Source organism: Cyanistes caeruleus, chromosome 4 (genome assembly GCF_971803275.1).
Source record: "Cyanistes caeruleus chromosome 4, bCyaCae1.hap1.1, whole genome shotgun sequence".
NCBI classification, from domain to species: Eukaryota; Metazoa; Chordata; class Aves; order Passeriformes; family Paridae; genus Cyanistes; species Cyanistes caeruleus.
In genome coordinates, this window is record NC_141704.1 from 56659830 (window position 1) to 56680617 (window position 20788).

Below are 20788 nucleotides of genomic sequence, written 5' to 3' on the forward strand. Positions count from 1 at the left end.
TGCTGGAAACCTTGGATTTTCAGCTGCAAAGCATTTCTGGAATATACTGCAGAGATACAAGTTCACTCCATTCCAGGGCCTGCAAAATTAATGATCTGTCCAGCCTTAGTTTAGATGGAGATGAAGTCGTGCATTGAAGTTGCCTTAAGAGCCGCTGGTAATTTGTTGTTCGCTACAAGAGGCAGGGGCAGGGAACCAATTAATTCATTCAGGAAAGGAATCGATTGCTCCCCTAAGCACATGTTTACCCTTGTAAAGAGCAGTTTACAGAGCAGGATGCTTCACAAGGACTTTGGGGAAAAGGAGAACTTTTAATTGCCTGACCATTTACATGTTTGGGACGCTCACATTCTCTTGCTCCCATTGACGCCAAGAGGCCAGAGCGCCCAGGGACTGTAAAGTTACAGCATAATTAATGATTGCTAAGGAAATACACTTTGTAAAATAATTGTTCATATCACTTCTTCTCTATTGCCCCTCACCCCTGGTAGCCAATGGATTTTAAATAGAGAAATTTCTAGACAGAAAATGTTTAAGTTTTCCAAAGACTTTTGACGAAAACATCTCCCTTCACAAGAAGCTATTGAAGAAATCTGGCAGTCAGCACGGATAAAAGTTGTGGCACAGTTTGAAACTGGAGACAGAAAGGATTGGATGTCAGCAGCCATTTCTCACTGTTGACAGAGGTTAATACTGGAGTGACCTAGGGACCAGCCTCCGTACTGGACTGAGGACATTCAACCCACAAATTAATGAATTGAAAGGAAAGGTGAACAGCAAGGTGACTATGTCCCCTTGATTATTCTAGATTCTTGTGGCCACTAAGGATTACAAGAAACTTTGGAAAGACAGAGCAAAGACCTGGGGAATGTGACAGATGTAATGAATCCACAGACAGCTACAATTTTTGCCACTATGATAAATTAAGAAAGGAAAATTTGCTTCTTCTCCCTAACAGCAGTTAAAATATTGTCTCAGGGCTATCATAATTTTGCTGTTGCTGTTAGGCCACATTTTCTGCTGTTTCAGCTCTCTTCAGGACCAGGTGAGAAAGTAGTGCTAATGCAGGAAAAGAGGTTGGGTCTCAAATCACGATGGTGGGGGAGGCAATTCTGCTTTTTCAGCAGCACATTTTACTTTAACTGTTTCATCAAACTGCAGCACAAATGCATTGCCTGAAGATCAAACAAAATAACAAGGATATCGGCTCTCCTGAATCCAGAGACGGCCACTTAATCATTTAAACATCATTCTTCTCAGCAGGGGAAAGCACTGAACAGCAATATCCTCCTGGCTGCCCACGGTGTCTTTCTGTCCACCGTGTCCTTCTGTGGAGATCTGGAATTCTCCCACCACTGCTGCAAGGACAGAAACACATTTGTAGAAGCCAGGACGGCTCATGCCGCTGTACCTCACACCTGCTGCACAAGGATCCTTCACACCAGACCCCGATATGTTACCCTTTACATGGATTTTCCTCTCCCTTCAGTGTGGTTTATCAAAGCTCCTCAACCAAGGCCAGCAAGACCAGAGACTAAAGTCGGTGTTTAGCAGAGCTTAAAGCGACCCTAGAGGTGACAGCTGTGAAAAATGAAGTCATTTGCAGCCACCCCACACAGGCACTCCTGCCACTGCGAGGTGTGAGCAGGGAGCAGCCTCAAGGACAGGAGAACCCCCAGCTTTGTCACAGTGGATTAGCTCACCTTCAGCCAGATAGATTTGTACATCCCAGCCTCCAGCGGGATTGCTTATTCCAGAATGGAAAGAGTTTAGTGCTTGTTCATTTTGCTGAAATACGCATTTATCTTTGTTATTTCTGTATTAAGGATTACTGGCTTGGCTGAGTGGTTCTCAAACTTTTCTGTATAATCAAAGCAGAGGGAAGTTTCACAACTTCAAGCCAGCTGTATATAAATTAATAGAACGTGGTCATTCTCAAAAAGAAGACAGTCTGAAAGTGTGGAAAGCCTGTGGAAAGTAGCGCTCGGTAATTATTGTTCGCTCATATACTCTGCCTATTTTAAATACGCTTTTGCTTTTTAGAAGGGCTGCTGTGCTTGCCTGTTTCAGGAAGAAACATTACAACTGCTTTCCTGTGCATTTTGCAAGACCATATTTCACAATGCTCTTTCAACTCAGCAGAACATAGTGCTTTTATGGTTCAAGATTAAATATATTATTTAATATATATTTACCATTTAAGAAGCAAATATTGAGCCAAAGAACTTCAAAGCTGCAACATTCACTAATTAAACTTCCATGTATTTAAAATTGTGACTACAATAAAAGAAGAAAGCTAAATGAAAAAGTACAATTAAGTAATTTGAAAATATTATAATTAATATCTCAAGTTTGGGCTCATTTATTTTGCTCTATCCCAGACTGCAGCACAAAAAGTCCCCTGAACTTCATCAACTTTTTTCTCACTATACTGAGTCAAAGCCCTCTGCAGCAGAAACTATTGGACTGTGTAAACATGAAATTTATTAGAGAATGCATTGCAACAGACACTCATTGTTTTCCTTTCTTGGAGGGTTAAAACACTTTCTCTTGTCCCAGCCACAAAGACAGCTTCGGCTGCAAGAATAATTTTGCCATTTGTATTTTTTGACCAAATTTTTGCAATTCATACTCCACATTATTTTCCTCTTTACTATGTTACCTGATCATTTTCCGGTTTGCCTAATAACATTAACCCCTCTTAAGTGTTACCTCTAGAAATGTTTTCTGTAGCATCACCTTCCAATGCAATTTCCTCCAAAACTCATCAATTCATAATCCAAAAGAGAGCAAAGGTTTGGACCCAGCTGCTTTGACAGCACAGCCACATGAATTGCACATGACCCTGCACACTTCTTGTTTTGTGTTTATCAAAAAGTCCTCCCACCACTGGCTCCACTTTTTTACCACTTTATTTAAACCAAACTTTATTTTAACCATTTTTTTTTTTCCAGCCAAGTATTATTTCTTGACATGAAAGCAGGAAAAATTCAGAGTTGCTCAAATTGGCAGCAATACCCTGGGCAGCTGCACTGCACAGGTTAATGGTGCTTAAACGCAGGAGCATTTCCTCCTTTTGATCATATCTTTCCAGAGGGAAATAGTAACTGGCAAGGTCAAACCAAATCTTTTCAAGGGCGGACTTGCTAAATTACTGTGAAACTGAGGGAGGCACAGATTTTCTGGGGCCTGAGTTTATTTATATGTTGGAGAACCAGAAATAAACAAAATTCTCTTTTTTCCTCTCTCTACATACTTCTTGTATGAGTCTGAATTCCTTTGCTGCAAAAATAACTTGTTGCAGGAACAACACTCAAAGTTCAGCTTTATCTTTGCACGAGCTGAACGCTGCAGATTAAAACAGTGAAACTATTTAACACCCTCCCTAATATTTCCCCCTCCTTTTTCTCAAGTGAGGGAAGCACTACATCTCACAGAAGTAGAAAAGATCGAAGTTTTTGAGAAGAGCTGGTCTCCTGTAGACACTTGGCCTGGATATCAATGAAAACACCACCACACAGAAACATTTGCCTCCTGACATGGTGGAAAATAGAGCAGATTGCTAATACACGAACCTTTGAGGCTCAGTATCTCATATTTCTCTAGTGCAGTCACACAACCTTGGGGAAACCAGTTGTAAGATGCTACCAGTACTGGCATATGTATCAAAACACCAGTAAGAACTCGAGTATGTGGCAATTTCTCAGGCAGAAACACAAAGTCATTTTTTCTGTTGTTTCTGTTGGTTGGTTGGTTGCTTTCCTTTTTCTCTTTTTTTTTTGTAGTTGGGTTTTTTTTTAGAGGGAAGGGTAGGAGGTTGTTTGTTTGTTTTGCATTTGGAAAGGAAGTGGCAGAATACCAAGGTTATTTTCATGCCAGCTTTTCATATTTCTTACCAGCTGCCTCTCAAACCCAAGAACAACCATTTAATTCCTCATTACAAAGAAAGTGTTTGGATTAAATAGCCCTAAATTCTTTGATTCTCAAGAGGAAATTCTCATATGGTAGGTACCAATTGTGATAACAATGATGTCTGATGTGATCTGTCTACGTAGCATTCAGCTGTTACAAAAACTTCAGCAGTTCTTATTCTTATACTGACCCTGCCAAAGACATAAAGCACCAATTTTTAACCACAAAATTTTATCAAAGTCCAGGAATCAGGGAAATTCCTGCCTCTTACTACCTGGTGATCGATGGTCCATGAGTAAGATGAATTACCCTCCCTCTTTCTTCCTAAAATGAAAGAACAGTAATTAAAAGGAAAAAAAAAAAATCTACTTCAGTGCTAGATGTTACTCTGCCTGTTTACACATACAGAAGTTTTCCTCAGGCAACAAGGGATTATTTTAATCAAAGAACATACACAACATAACTCCCAGCTTTGAAAGAGCTGGAAGACACAGAATAATGAACTCATCTAACATTACAGGTAGATGAATTTTTGAATACAAGGGAAAAATCTGACTGAACTCCTCATTATGACAAAAGAAACCTTGAAAAAGAATCCCAACTGCTGATAAAATACTAAAAAAATGTCATCTTGTACTATTAACCTGTCAATAAATAGATACAGTATAATTTCAAAGCCTGTGCAAGGCAAGTTCTGTATTTCCTCTTAGTCAAATACTTTACGAAGTTGAATCCCTGACTAGATATTTGCCTTTATCACTGCTGCACTTACATTAAATAAAATTTAGAAAGAAACTCTCAGTGTGCACCCACAGTGATTTCTTAATGGGACTGCTGGCTAGAGTGACAGAGCTTTACACTGGGAGTTTTGGCCAAAGGCTTTTTAACAGTGGGACACAGAACCTGTGAACAAACATTCCAAATCCTCAGAAAATCACTGAGGTGTGACCCACCCATAGGTACATCCTAGCACATGTATCTACTACCTGGCAAAGGTCTGAACATTTATCTGGGAGACATTCCAGCAGGATACATTTTTTATCTGCAGGAAGTTTTCACCAGACAGGTCAAACTCATGGAAGCTCTTTCAAATCAGTGTTTCCTCACTTTGGTATGCTATCACTAGTTAAAAAAAACAACAATCTGGTTAGAAACTTTTTTTTAAAGGGTAACATCTTTCTGCCTACATGGCCATAAAATTATTGATGGGTTTTCCCAGTCACCAGTGCATTTGGAGGTCCACAATGTGTCACAGCTCTCCAGAGTGAAAAGGGCTTGTGTGTGCAGCAGGCAGCTCTGCATTGACATGGGCCTCTGCTTCACAGCAAAACTCCAGTGCAATAAAAACAGCATTTTCCAGTCCAAATGGCTGAGGAGCTAGGGACACCCAAGATCTTCCTGAAAAAAAAAATTAAAACACTAAAAGTAATAAAACCCAATTCACAGAGAACATGTTTCATCTATCATTTTGAAGCAGGAAGGCAATAAAACACATGTTCAGCATGAACACACACAAATATTACCAAACACTTAAACTCCAAACATTTGTAACAAAACCCAACAATTTTAATTAATTAGATTGTATCCCACAGATGCACAAAAAATACCTTTTTCATTAAATTACCAGGTGCTCAGGGAAATGGAGTTTATGGAACACAAAACCTGAATGCAACACACCTTTCTTTGCCTTACCTCAACATGTACTGCCCTCCAGATTTTTATAAACTTGGCTTATAATTGTTACTGAGAAGCATTTAGTCTCCAATAGAAACTGTGAAGAAATCAGCCTGAAATAGAAACTGCTCTGTGAAAAACTACTCAGTCACTATGGGATCTTATTTTTTATCCTTCACTTGCCTGCCTTGTTCATTGGTGCAGTATTTTAAAATCCTGCAAAGTCCAATTCCAGCTCCTCTTGGGCTCCTATGTTTGTCTTTTTATTCTTCTGCACTGCAGATGGTCTTTTAAATCCTGATCTTTAATCAAAAATGTCTGTTTCCGAGTCATCCTTCTACCAAAAATGCCCAATCTCTGAGGTGTGTACTTCCCCAGATGTATTCTGAATTATGCTGTTATCACAACTGACATGGACATTAGGAATCACAAGGCCAACTACAGCATGAAGCCCTGCAGGAGAGCAACATGGGATGTCTTCTATTTCAGCCAGCAGTATGATGCATGAACCATCAGCAGCTCAGTATGAGAAATTCAGTACCTTGCAGGTTTCAGAAAATTATCTTGCTGCAAAGGTTGGAACAAGATACAGTAATTTACATTATTCTTAGCAACCTGTTGCATTGCCATAGAACAACATGGGTTGGAAGGGACCTTCAAGGTCTTCCAACCCCCTGCCATGGGCAGGGACACCTTTCACTAGAAATTAGGAGAGAGGCAGTCAAAAGGGCCTCAAGAACTCAAACAACAGGCAAATTAAATCACGTCTGTCACATCCATGTTACTTCAGGGTTACTTTCAGGTTAATCCATGGTTAGCACCAAGGATCTCCGTGGCACCACTGACATTACAGTATTTTGCAACCACTTTATCTCCTAGAAGCTCTCAGGAAAAAAATCCCAAAACCAAACCAAACCCTCCCAAAGAAACAAACAAGGAGAAAGTAAATTATGATATTCCAAACCTGCAACTACCGAGCCCCAAAATGTGAAAAAAAAAAAAAAAAAAAAAAAAAAAGCAGTGAGGAAATAAAGCATCTGACCTTTAAAAAAAGGTACAAACTACTATAAGATTTAAAGAATATGCCTGTAGGAGAAAGGAGGCAAGATGGAGAAAACCTTTAATTTACTTAATTTCTCCTAGTCCTTCCTCCTGTGGTTTTCGTTCTTTCCTGTTATAGATGACAGATAGCCTAATATGGAATTTTTTTTCTAAAAACATCTACTAAAAGCTCTCCACCTACTCTCAAGGTGCCTGGTAAAAAGGGAAAACAGTGGCAGGGGTAAAGCACAGCTTTTGGAAGCTGTGCATTCAGGAGGGGCAGGCAAAAGGTGTCACAGGCCAGCTCTGGCACATGGAGAACAATTGCTTTTGACAGAACGTGATGTTTTGAAACCATTCAGGGATGTTTGGGTGGTAATTTATAGCACATTTCACTCTCTGAAATTGTTTTACTGGTAGATGTGAGGTTGAGAGAGATGTACAATCTCAGCCTCTGAGCTCTGTAAATTAGGAACAAGGGAATTCTTTTTTCCCCAAAGCAACTATCTGTTAAGTAACTGCCAGTTATTTATTTTTTTCTTAAAGCCTAAAGAAAGAATGTACACTTCTTTATACTTTTCATAGTGAGTAGACAGCCTCAGAAGCACCTCCTTATTAGATGTAAAGGTTATGCAGCCTCGTTGCTGTAGGCTGGATCTATTTTCTTTCAAGTTACTGTTTAATATGGCTTTACAAATATTTGAATGTATAGCTATCCTCAGCAATTTCCTTAATTTATAATTTTAGGTCTTGTTCTTATGTTTGAAGTCTCTGACACTAGAAATTTGTGTGTGCTTCCTCTGTCTGTCTCATCTCTCTCTCTAAATGTGCTCTTCTGTGTTTCTGAGAACATTACTGACATTGACTGCAAATTGTACTAATGAACTCCTTAAGGTGCATCAAGACCTGAGAGATAATCCTCTATCAGCTTGCATCTTTAGTGGACAAAAGAGAAGAAGTTGATAAGTGAAGTTTATGCATAGTCACAACGAAGAAAAAATAAAAGTCTGCTGCTGTTGTACTGATCCCAGTTCTAGTGGCATCTCACCAGTATCTCAAAAACTGTTCCAAAATTATCTACATGCAGATATTGGTATGAGGTGCTCCACTGGCTTTCCACAGTAATTTGTCAAAAGTGTAGATGTGTGGTATCCTTCAGCACAAATCTCTTATAGAACACAAGACACACACAAATACAGACTAAACTTTTTTTTTCTTTTTGCCAAAATATTGAAGATAAATTTCTATTGTAAAAGGTAAAGTTATTGCTTTATGCAAAAGAGAGATGAAAAAAAACCTTCAAAAGTAGTGTTGCAGGACAAAGCCCACCAAAATATTTATAAGTAACAAGAATAAACTTTGGGAAAGACTTCTGGAATGCAAAATTAAAATTTATTTGCCATAGATCTGGTTTGGTGGCTGCACTGAAACATTGCCAATAACCAAACAACCAACCAAGATATTCTGTGGCAATCAAACAGATCTGTTCGCTTTCCATTGTAAAAAATACAAGAATAAATAAAAAGAATAATGAAAGAAAAAAAAGGTGGCTTGACATGGTCACAAGATGCTGCTATTCAAATAAAAGGCTACAAATCTTAATTAAAAGTGTATTTCAAAAGGTGAGAGGAAGCATAATTAACTTCTGTGAAGAGTTACATACTCTTCAAGACTTCCCACCTCCAAACACTTTTCAGACAACACAAAGTTAAAACATGAATCCAAACTAGATCTTATTTTAACTTTGAGACAAAAGCTTAAGTTGAACCAACTGAATGTTCTTCCAAATGAGGAATTACTTTAATTGAGAGGAAAAATAATAAGAAACACATAGAAAGCTTTCAGAGGTAAATTACTTAATATAAGCACCAAAATTTAGCTCATTTGCCAAGAAACTATTTTTGAGATTGAGTTTTGGACCCTTCAAATCTATGTTCAGCTTGAGACAATTTTCCTTGAATGAATTTTGATAAATGGACCGAGACATGCAGTCTGTTGTGGTGTTGGCACACTGTCCTGCCTCTTAACTTGAATGGCCATGAGATGAACCTCAGTGCATGAAAGCCTCTGTTCTTCATTTTGAAATGTTCCAAAATGATGCAGTAAACAAGAACTGACCGAAAAGCACAGAAGAATCCTGTGTTCTGTGGCAGCCTGCAGTGCACCCAACCCAGAGCCATTCAGGATGTGGGAGAACAGCGAGGTGCACCCAGGTGCTCCCCAAACACCACTTCAAGAGTGAAGACTCAAGAGACTCCAGGGATTTCTATTTAAAAGAATTTAAATAATTTATTAATTAATTATTGATTTAATTAATTAATTTAATTTAAAAGATGTGCTCTCCGAAACAACACTAGATCACAATAGCAAGCAATGGTATTTAAATGCAACACGTCCAAGTTTAAAATTCAAAAACACTGTTTTGATGGCTAAGGTGGGAGCCTTGATCCTAGGAAAAAATGTTCATTCACTTCCCAAGCAGACAAAAATTGCATGGGTGTGAAGACTCTGAAGGCACTGCATGAAACCAAGTGCTTTTCAAACACTCATCTAAGAAGTCTGGCATAGCTTGGAGTTGAAAGCTGTTCCCAGATATCATGAGTGAAACACAAATATTTTGAGGAGAACTCTGAAGAGTATAGTTTTCTCCAAACTGAGAGAAGCAATCAAGAGGTGCAATTGAAAAAATTCTTTTCTTGGGCCAACATCCTTTTGGAATGGACCTGGCAAACCACTCTCTTTCAAAAGATACATAAATGTTAGATACTCCTTACCTGCAGAGATGAATTTGGTTTGCCAGTCACTGAGGAATGTGAGTGAAAGAAATCTGTATTTTGAACGGAGAATACTTCCTCCCACAGAAAAACTGCCCATTAAAGAAACCCCCAAAATCACACCAAAAACACAAAACAAAGAATCAGTAATATGAACACAGGAACTGAAGCTCACATCCATCAGTTGCCACTGGCCATTACACCATTGGAACTGCTCTGGCATTTATAATGAACACACACTTGCCCTCTCCAGTATTTGACTGAAAGGTTGTGCATACAGCAAGAGAAGTTCTGTAAACTTTTCAAAGTTTAGCAGAGAAAACCAGAAAAATTTAATTTATTTTTAATCTTTTTTTTTGATATTTATAGTTCTTCTACTTTGACACATCTTCCTGTACTTTTCAAGGGTCTATTTTAAAATAAATCATATCAAACACTTCAGGCAATTAGATTCAAATCTCTACTGACAAGCAAAGTTATAAAAGGAAGTTCTGACAAAGTCACTGTAAAGATGTCACAAGAATAATGAATAAACATTTCTATATAATTTTATTTATACTTCAGCTGCAATTTTTGTTAATAACTGTTTTCAGTTTCTTTGATGAAGTAAAGGAGAAAGCAAATTGCTTCAGTCCTCAGAGGTAATAAGAGAAACATTCCTCTCTCTACAGATTGTCTCTGTAACATGAATAGAAGATATTCATGAATTACCATTTAAGCAGGAAGAGAAGACTACAAGACCACAAAAATAATCAAAACCCCCTTTAAATGGATGTATTTTAAAACCCCCTAAAACAACCACAAAGAACATTACATATTTAGTTTTCAAAGCAGCTTCCATTCCACATTTCAGTCTTATAAGCAGCTAAACAGTTTAATCACTGCACATGTGAGCTGGAACTCAGATGCCTTCCAGGCAAATAAAAAGTTGTAGCCTGAGGTTAATAAAACATGGCAGCAAGAAAGGGAAATGAAACTCCAAATTCTCATATAGCACAATTCAAGTTTATTCCATTCATTCTTGCAACACAAACTTAAAAATACAGTATCATTTAGCATTCTGATGCCTATGAACCATGATAATGATGAACCCAACTGTGTCAAAACAGTTAACAATGGTGAAAAGAGAAAGTCAAATATCAAAATGCACAGAGCACTAATTTTTCTTCTGTCACTGCGTAGAAAGATGATTGTTTATCCATTTACAAAATATAATTAAGACAAGTTCATTTTGAAATTTTGCATGCAACACTGCAATTGCTTGACCTAGGACACTCTATTCTTGACAGCCTCTTCTACAAATAATCAATGTTATGTTCAGTTCCATTTAGCTATTGTACTCCTTTTCTCATTTGCTCCCTGTAAGAAAAAGGGAGCAGAGGGTACAAAATCCAAAACATACTTAAGTTTATAACTTATTCAGCACAAATTTCAAAGGAAAAGTTTTAAGAACAGAGTGGATTTCCAAGTATATGCAATTCCAGTCTGACAAAGTATTTAAATTCTGTTTATAGAATGAAAAATAATTTACAGTTTGGTATTCTTATCTAGTTAGGACCTACTCAAAGATAGAGGAAGCCACCCATTATTTTTTGCACAAAATAGCTAACAAGAAAGAAACAAATGAACAAGCCCAGTCTCTAGGCAATTACAAATGCATAAGCTTTTATTTTTACCTTTTTTTTTTTTCCTTTTAAATCCTGGGCAAAATGATTAAACATCTGTTATGTAGTGCAAAAAGCAGAAAAGTATTTCTTCTTTATAAGCCAAACATTAAATGCCATCTTTTTTAACTATCTCAAAAGGCAGCTTGGGTATATATTACAGCCAAATTAACACTTGACTCACTGAAGTCTGTTTGCTTCTTTTTTCCCCCAACAGGGTGAAGTAAGAAAAAATAAGGTGTCCCCATAATTGTAGAAAAAGGGAGGCAAAATTGCCTCAGTGAATCTCCAGAAGAGTTAGTACAAAGATGATGTTTCTTTGCTCACTTAAATGAGAGTTAAAGGGAAGGGCGGGAAAGAATACAGAAGAAAAAAAAAAACCAACAAAAATACAAAACCGCTATTGGCCAGACAACTTGACACTAGTCAACACAAAAAACTTGAATAATCAAGTTCTCCACGTAAAAACAGTTTTTGCAGTTTTCTAGACTAGTATCTGAATAGCTAAGTATTTAATAGCATAATATGGAGGCAAATTGATGCCAAAGATTGTTACTTTCATAGCTGAATAAAGAGTTAAACCTATAGTCTGTGTTCACACTATTACAATGACATGACAATCCAGCACTGATCAGAGATAAGATTAAAGAGTCCTCTTATAAATAGTTATTAAAAGCACTCTTCACCAAATATTCTTGTTCTTTTATCAGCAGTTCACCAATTGATTTATCACTGATTTCCAACCCTTCTGCTCTTCCTTGCCACCCATCTCTAAGAAAAAGAGTAATTGCTCTGTACAAGTTTATGGCCAGAGTTGATTGTTTTCTCCATTGCTTTTCTTATGGTAGGTGAAGATGTAAATTGGTTCCTGCTCTCATTTTACAGTCTAAATGCAATGCTTTTCATAGCCGAGACATTCAATCCTAATATGCAACATTATTCAAGTAAAACTAAGTCTCCATTAAATACAAGTGGTAGTCACCAGTCTACTTCTATATATTCTCTCAATTTCAACAGTGATATCAAAATAATATCAGCTACTTTTGTTTAAGAATTCAGCATGAGACGTTATATACATTTGTTTTGCTGTATTGCATTTGTCACCAGAAAGTTTGAAATCGGTATTCCAAAAGAGAGGAAGATGTATAGTTTGTGGTATAGAACCTGTTATTCAGTTTCAGGTGAATCAAGAGACTAATGAAAATTTTCAGGATGAAAGTCAGAAGCTCAGACATTCCTGAGGACCACAAGATGTGACAGGAGTGCCCAGAACATCATTAAACACCGCCCCATGAATAATCAAGACTGTCATGCTTACTGGGATTGTAAATCTTACCTAAAAGTCAATGGTTAATGTGGTATGATCACACTGGCAACTTCCAGAACAAGCCCCATGCCTTAATGGAATTTAAGAGGTTCATCCATTTGACAATGAAACACTGATTTGAAGATATGCACAATTAAAAAATTCTGTAGTAGTTTGAGCAAGTTAAGACTTCTGCTTGTACATCTTCCCGCTTCTACATCTGAACTTAAAAAGGTCCCATGTTTACCAGAAAGTTTAGCAACAATGTTCACCTGATATGAATGTCTAAATAACTACTGTTCATTTTCCACATTTGCCTTGATTATCCTTGTGTACTAAACAGCATGGAGCTTTCACACGTGTCTAGGAATTTTATGCTCATGTGGTGAGTAAAGAAATTTCATCTTACATTCCTTTTGGAAAAAAACTACAGTGAAATTTTGACCTCTCTCTCAAAACCAGTTACTTAAAATGCCTGTCTTGGACCAGAACAAATATGGGATAGAAAAACTTCAAATTCAAGCACCCAGAAGTACCTTGGCAGATATTATGGAGTGTGACACCACCATGCCTCAACCGGTCTTTCTCGGTTTGCTCAAGAATCAGAAAACATTAGTGTGACATCCAATTAGTCAATATAAAGAACAGCTCCAATAACTAGTATCAAAAGTCCTCAAAACTGCAACAGAAGCTTCAGGCAGAAGAAGAATAAAGCTACCCACTGAGAGAGGAGAGAGAAGAGAGAAGAGCAACCCAGCCACCTACATTACTACACTTCAGATTATGGCAGACACTAAGAGCATGGGACTACTGTCTCCTTCACAATTAATTTCAGGTACATAGCACAGTACTTCCATCTAAAGGAAGTACTTCCACCTATCTAAAAAATCTTAGTACTAATCTAGGAGGCTTACAAGCCAAAAATTCAGCATGGTCTGTCTTCCTCCTTCCATTTTCACTAGAAATGGGAAGAGATTGTGCACTGGAAAGAAGTCCTAGAGGGACACTGCTCATAATAGTTTTCAACCCTCTCCAACCAAATTATCTTCGATACAAGCCCCTAACTAGTCTGACTCAAAGAATTTCCCTCCCCCCAAAGTATTTAGCTGAAGAAGCTGGAAGATGCAAAGAGTGACAGACAGGCAGCAGTGTGAGGCCACAGGAGAGACATTTAAGGTATCAGTCCATCCGTCACTGAAGAAGAGTCTTGATTGCCTGGTTGTCAGTGGCTTCAAAGGCAGTTAGTCCGTCTGGGCCTTTCACAGTCTTGTCAGCACCCTGGAAAGACAACGAGAAGGACTGTCAATTCATAAAGCCAGGCTGCATCAGTACAAAGTGCATCTAAATTCACATACCTTGCATAATTATATTGATTACATACAGCTTTTTAGTGCAGTGCCTTGTTTTCATTCAGAAACCAACCAGACACGACTTACGTACAGAACTTTTCAGCATGCAGCTAATCTGAGTTTCCAGCTTTGTCATTTAAAAATAAGGAAAAAAGCCACGTAATTTTTGTTACACAGCAAGTTGCAAGTCCAACAAATTATCAGTGTTCATCTTTTTGGTTTTTTGTTTAATCTTTTGATTTTTTGTTTCCAGCAACTACTACTCTCACAGAAGCAAAAATGCAGTGTTACACACTTCTACAAATTCTGTGGTGCAAGAAACTCTCACATGCTAAATTAGACTGATAATACCTGGAAGAGCTGATTTACTAACAAATCATACTATATCCAGTCTATATCATAAAATGGCAGCATTCAATAAGGACTGTGCTTCTTTTCCATTCTGAAAAAAAAGCCCCTATTGATACATCAGAAAAGCACCACAGAATCATTCCAAGTCCAAAACTGCTCAGGTTTGTTTTGAAAGTTATGAGCACACCTAAAAGGCAACAAAAGAGAACAAGGGAGGCAACAGGAAAATGAAGGATAATGTACCTACTGGATAAATTGGAGGATAATGCACCAACTGGATAAATCAAAGAATTAGAATAAACTGCTTCAAGTAAGCACAAGCACAGTGCCAGATTTATAGGAGGAGAACAAAAGAAGGGAAACGGTGATTAACAAGTTATGTTTGCTTTGAGCACTGTGTAATCATATTCATGAAAGGGAAAACACAGACTAAACTGTAAATAGGGTAGCTAAATAAGGGGACAAAAGTTATTAGGGATCACAGGACTTATTTCAGAGCAACTCTGCAAGATGATAGGCAAATCTTGATTTGAAATCTTGATTGAAAATATGTGTGTTTGCTATATCAAATGAGAGGAAAACCACTTTGGGTCCAAACACATTTTGTCAACAGTGTGCACTGCAGAAGGTTGTCTTCGGTTTATGCATAAGCTCTCCATAGAATAAGTACAAATCCCTTCTCAATTACAAGGAAGATTGTGAGTTACTATTAAGGAGACTGAATAGTTTAAGAACATAATGGACCTAGAACTTCCATAGCTTCTTTACTGATTAAACACACAAAGCCTCACTGAACTTCCAAACGTAATACCATGTCTGCTCCTGAGACAACTCTCACTTCCTTCAACTTTTCTAATCAACTGGATCTGATACCACTGCCATGTGCCACCAATACTACTTTTCACAGTGTAGGATATTTCCCTCTGAAACTTGTACACTCTTTACTTGCATGTACTCAACCTGTCACTCAAAAATGATGGTTTGCAGTGGTTTTTAACACAGCACTGCCAGTCTTGAGGTCCACTGGCCAAACTGATCCGCTTGGAGCTGCTCATCTTCCTTGTGGCCCCTAGAGACTCTCAATGCAAGAGATGCATTGAGTTCACTCCAGTTACAGGAGCAATTGTAGTATTTTCTCTCTCCTTTTTTCCTTGGCCCAAGGATGTTGCAGTTCTTTGGGATATGAACATGAGCTGAATTAGCCTGTTCCCAACAAGTGACAATTTGGTTACTGAAAACACACACTTGTGCTCAAAGCATGGGAACATTGCTTGTAGAACATTTATTTCCCCCCTAAAAATACCCTTGAGAGATTTAGCAGGTATTCAACATTTACAGTCTTAGTTGTCCAGGGAAAAGAAAGGCAACTAGGAGTACAAATAGCTCCTTCTGCAGATGTTGGTTATTTTTATTGCTTGGATAGCACTCAGATTAGTCTATGTTGAAATCAAGAAACCTTCAAAGCTGTTCCTTGATATTAAGCTCAGAAAATCTTGAAGAAAAATGGAACTATGCAGTAAGTGATCTGACAATTTAGAAAGAACTTCAATTCACGAAGCTGTTCACCAGTGTACCAGCATTTAGGGTACCAAAGATAACAGTTAGCTGAGGTACCTTTGAAGTATAAAGAGAGGTTTTAATTTTAACACAGGACTGCTCTCCCCCCTCAGAAAAATACTTCAGTAAAGCTATTGACATGCAAGACCTGGGTTTCTAAAACAGCTTTACTGAATGTAGGATAAGAGGGTCATAACTACTTAAGGAGGACACCATTTATTAAACTCAGTACCAATAAATTTAGAAAATGGCCCATTAGCTAGAGAGAAAGATTCCTGCCTACATTCAATAAAAAGAGAAGGAAACAATAAAGGTCAGATCAAGAGGACTTTAATTTGCAGAAGTACAACACTGCCTGGAAGCAACTTTAATAAAAAAACTCATAAAAGTACAACAATTCCACAGTATTCTCTACTTCCCTAAAGTAAAAAGTTACTAATATTTGTATTATGTTCTAGTCTGAAAATACACATACACAAATATAAACCCTCTCTCCCCTTTGCAGGGTAATAACAAACAAGAATGTTTGCCCACTTAAGCCACCAGGCAAAGCACAAATGTTAAACAAGCTCTGAGAGCCACACAGGAACTACTTTGCTCCAGCTGCAGTTCTGGAAAAAACCCAAAGCAACAAACCCAGAACCCATGATGGGAGCTGAGCCCCCATCAAACTGTGTAACCAGAACTGGGGGCACTTAAAGTGGGAGAAGATTGCTTTACACAGCAAGCAGCAAACTGCTAAAAAAGAGTTGCCAGGTGACATAACAGAGGCAGATGTCTTCTTGTTCAAAAAGTACACGGATGAATTCATGGGCAACAGATCTGCCAGCACTTCTGAATGGGGGACAGACGTGCGCACCTCTGAAACCCCCAGTACAGCAACCAGGAATGAGTGAACAGATGTCATTCACACTCACAGCTCTTCTTTTTGCCACATTAAGAAGAAAAAGGGTGCCCAGCTTAACAGGATATTTCTTGTAACACAAAAGCAGAACTATTTTGGAAGTTGAACAAAAGGATGAAGTTTGTCGCATTCTATGCAACAACTCTCGCCCTCCATCTGAAGCTTTCAAACTGCTAATTGTCTATTTTAACACCTTGGTTACTCTGAAGCTAAAAAACCACAACTTTTTACATTACAAACCAAATACCAGATTATTAAAGAAAAACACGGATCAATGTTTGAAACATTTCTTGAAATATTCCTCCTTCTCTTCCCTCTCTCGAGTCTCACATAAAAGGTTTACAAACATCCCCACAGCAGGGGAGATGCATAAAAAGCAATGGAGAATGTTGGCTTAGTAACTGGGAAGAATATTAAACAGTCAGGAATTTTTAGATATTTCAGTAAGGGCTGAATCTGGATTCCAGGTATCTGCTACCAAAGAACATGCCAAGGACTATGGCACAAACATGGTGTGACATGTTTAAACTGAAGTTTAAACAAGGGCCATAAAATAAATGTGTTAGAAGCCCTGCCTCAAACAGAGCTGATAAGCCAACTTCCAGTTTATAAACATTTCATCAGCTAGCCCATGTAAATGGAAACAACCAACATTTAACTCTGCATGAAGAAATACGAAAGTAATTTATTATTTGACCTACCTATATATTTATTATTATATATAGGTATTACATATATGTAATATATTATTTTATATTTATCACATAACTTACCTAAGATGGAAAAAACCTCCAAACCAGAAATAAAAATAAATCAACATGGGATAAAGGATACCTCATTTTTTGATGATCCTAAATGAAGGATCAATCCTCACAATAAACTTAAGCAAGTATACACCATTTGAATTCTAAACTAAAAGTCACTGCATTTGTTTGCAAAAATGCATAATATCAGACAAGATCAAAGAAGTTAAGTGAAATTCATGCAGCATTAAAGCAGTTAAGGAAAACTTTACCCTGGAAGTGGCATATGAAAGTATTACACAGCAAGAAATCCTTTGGACAAATGATGTAAATGTAATCAAGTAGGAGTGCATATCATTGGAGACAAAAGATGGATTGAATTAACTACAGGCTTTGTAAAATTGATCACCTTTGTAATAAAAACCAAAGTGCAAACAGAATCAGATTAAGTTTATTCTCCCTAGGACAAAATTTACAAAGCTATAGGACAGGGAAAGCTTGGCTTCCTACTTTTATTTCCTCTCCCTCTGCCAACCCAGATGGGTTCTCAGTCATCTGGCAAAAGTTGAGGGAAACCACACCTCTGAGCAACTTCACAGCAGAGATTCCATCACATGAAACACTTAAACAGCTGCCAAAGCCAAATCCACTGAAGGAATTCATTTTTTTTTTCCCCCCTTACTGATTAGCAGTTCTGCTCTCTAGCTAGAACCCACAATAGTCTTATGGCCACTCTTACTTTTGCTACAGCACAGAAGTCCTGCAACTTTGTCCTTCAGCTGTCTTGCACCACGATCAGAGTACCCTCTCTGTTTTAGCAACATAAATGGCATTTATTTGATGTTCTCAACATATGATCTAGAGCATCATAATCTTACTGAAAAAAAAAATATCACAGTAATGTGCTTTGCTAATGGATGACTTGTTCAAAACACTCCCATCTTACCTTTGACAGAAGCAATTTCACACAGGAAACGTGGCCCTCATAGACTGCTGATAGGAGTGGTGTGATATTGTGTTTGTCTGGAGCCTGTAAGTTGAGACAATTACTTGAAGGACAATTTCACACAGCATTATAGGGTTTCACACAACTTTTTAATTATCTTTAATCAACGGCAGAGGAAGCAAAAATTTAAGAATATTAGCCAGAAATACATTCTACTGGATTTTTTCTCTCCCTTTTTAAAAAGTTATCATTTAAAAAATAGGTAGTAGCAAGATATTTCTTCCACAAGACTTCTAGGTATCCCAAAGCTAGATAAACTGTCCATAATTTTAGGCCAGTGATGGAAATTGTGCAGTTTCAGGTGACAAATTTTGCCCAATTTAAAAATGCTACCCCTAATTCTCCAGTACACAGCCAACATTACTTTATAAAACAATTCTGGATGAAACATGGTTTTGGCTGTCTTCTCTCTAAACTACAGCCCTGGAAAGAATAAGAAAGGGAGCAACTGAAATGCTATTTTTAACTCTTCCCCAGCTAGGAAAATTCCCAAGGAAGAGATAATGTTTCCAGACATCCAGGAAGAAAATCTAAGCATTTTTGTTAGGAACTAAAGCTAAGATGTCTTACATGTTAACTTTTGGACAAGCACTAAGGAACAACATTTGGGGTGTATGGTTAAAGTATTTAGGAGCTTAATTTCTGGAGAGCTGATATAGCTCAGTCAAGTCTTTTCAAAACAAGAAGCCATGCCTGTCAAGCTACAGCAAAATGACTTAAACCAGAAAGAATTAAAAGAAGAAAATTTAAACAGCTGATCCTGCCCTGGCTGAGGATGTCTTCTTAAACCCCTTCCAATAAATGTAAATATGCATTGCAAACCTTATGATGTGATTACTGGAATAATTTTTCTAATTGCGGTCAAATTAAATTTTAACTTTTTATAGCTACAAGCAACTTTTTCCAGTGTGTCCCAAGAGAATTAAAACATTTAATAAACATAATTTGTAAGATTCTAACCTCTAGAATCCCGCCTCTCAAATATTCTTAAATGCATCCAATTGTTTAGTTTGATTTATATATTTCAGTGCCTATTTAGGCACTTACACCAATCCCTTTGGTGTGTGTGGGAAGACTTTAAGACCTGTTTGCAATTACATTAATACATACATTAATGTCAGCTCCTTTCAAGAGCAGAAATTCCAGGATCTCAAGCTGTCCACAGTCTGCTGCATAGTGAAGAGGCTTCCTCCCACCTTCAAGTGTCCGGTTGACATCTTCACCCTTCAATATAAACATAATCTAATGAGCAAAATTTTTGAGCTAACACACAAGGGATAGCTTGAAAGAAATCCAACACCTTTGAACATGCTAAAGAATGTTCTACCCAAATATTTCAGTCACTGCCCAAGAAAAATGAAAAATAAGTTACTCGATTTTTATTCCCTCACATCTGCTTTTATGACTGTAGGACAACCTCGATGTCTTGTTCCATATTGCATCTCAGGTGTAACAAGTACCAAGTGCACTAGGTTACTCATGATTTAAAAAAACAAACAAACAAACCAAATCAATAAAAAAAAATCATTAGAACTTGTATGAAATGCACCCCTTGGCTAATTTTGCTTCTCTTGCCCCATAGCTAGGATCATAGTTATCTGGCTTAGTTCCTTTATCTGCTTCTATGAATACGGAAGTTTTGCATAATGACAAACCAGCTGCATAGAAGCAAGTCAGCATCATAACTACCAGCAAGTGAGTCCAGGCTATCCATAATTTACAACCCAATTATGAAACTGTCCACACTGCTTTATAAATAGTACTTGCCAATTCCACATGATATAAACAAGTCTGAAGAGTCAACCGAAATCAGGCCACAGGAAGTTGTACTCTAATTCCTCCTGTATGAGTGGATTGAGACACCTCTTAAGGCGTAAACAAAATTTAATTTACTGAGTACCTAATCAGCTTTGTTTCTTCACCTTGGGTTGTGCAACCAAGGATAAACTGATTTACTGCCCTTCATTAGTGACAAGAAGTTACTAGAAATCAACTAGAGACAAGCTGTGTTGTAAGTGACTTCTTGTTCCCACGTGCAAAGGATCTTAGTATTTTAGGAAGTGGCTACATTTAGCATCATACTCCAAGCCCTGTATCTCCACAGAAAAACAATCAGGAGAATTTCATACTTCTCTATATTCATATTTCATATTCATACTTCTCTCACTCAGTTCCCTCACTCCTGTCCCAAATTTCTAGCAAGTACACAGAAGAGAGGGATTGACATTTATCTTCCAGACATTACTTCCCTTCTAAGAATGGAAGAGAAGATTGCCAGAAGGAAATCTTACTCTGCTTTTGATGTTCTATATAATCAGAGTTTTACACTACTAGTCAAATAACAAGATGACCTTGTTATTCTCCTCTCTTCTCAATAGGATATTCAATTATTCATCATATACCCTTGTAGAAGATAGTATTGTGATGTAGCTTCTCATTTGCTGAATTTCATTGACAATTAAGTTCCAATAAAAAAAAAAAAAAAAAAAAAAAAAATCACACAGATC

The 20788-nt window shown here is 37.5% G+C and overlaps 1 protein-coding gene across 1 annotated transcript in view; it reads right to left on the bottom strand.

The window, feature by feature from the left end:
* Nucleotides 1-10384: 10384 nt before the first annotated feature.
* Nucleotides 10385-20788, bottom strand: part of MTPN (myotrophin) — a 30911-nt gene continuing 20507 nt past the window's right edge. The window contains exons 2-4 of the mRNA XM_086884895.1: nucleotides 19392-19505; nucleotides 18222-18305; nucleotides 10385-13649 (exon numbers count right to left, since the gene is read on the bottom strand). Coding sequence (XP_086741021.1) covers nucleotides 13563-13649; nucleotides 18222-18305; nucleotides 19392-19505 — 285 coding nt within the window. The 3' untranslated portion in view covers nucleotides 10385-13562. The remainder of the gene's footprint in view (nucleotides 13650-18221; nucleotides 18306-19391; nucleotides 19506-20788) is intronic.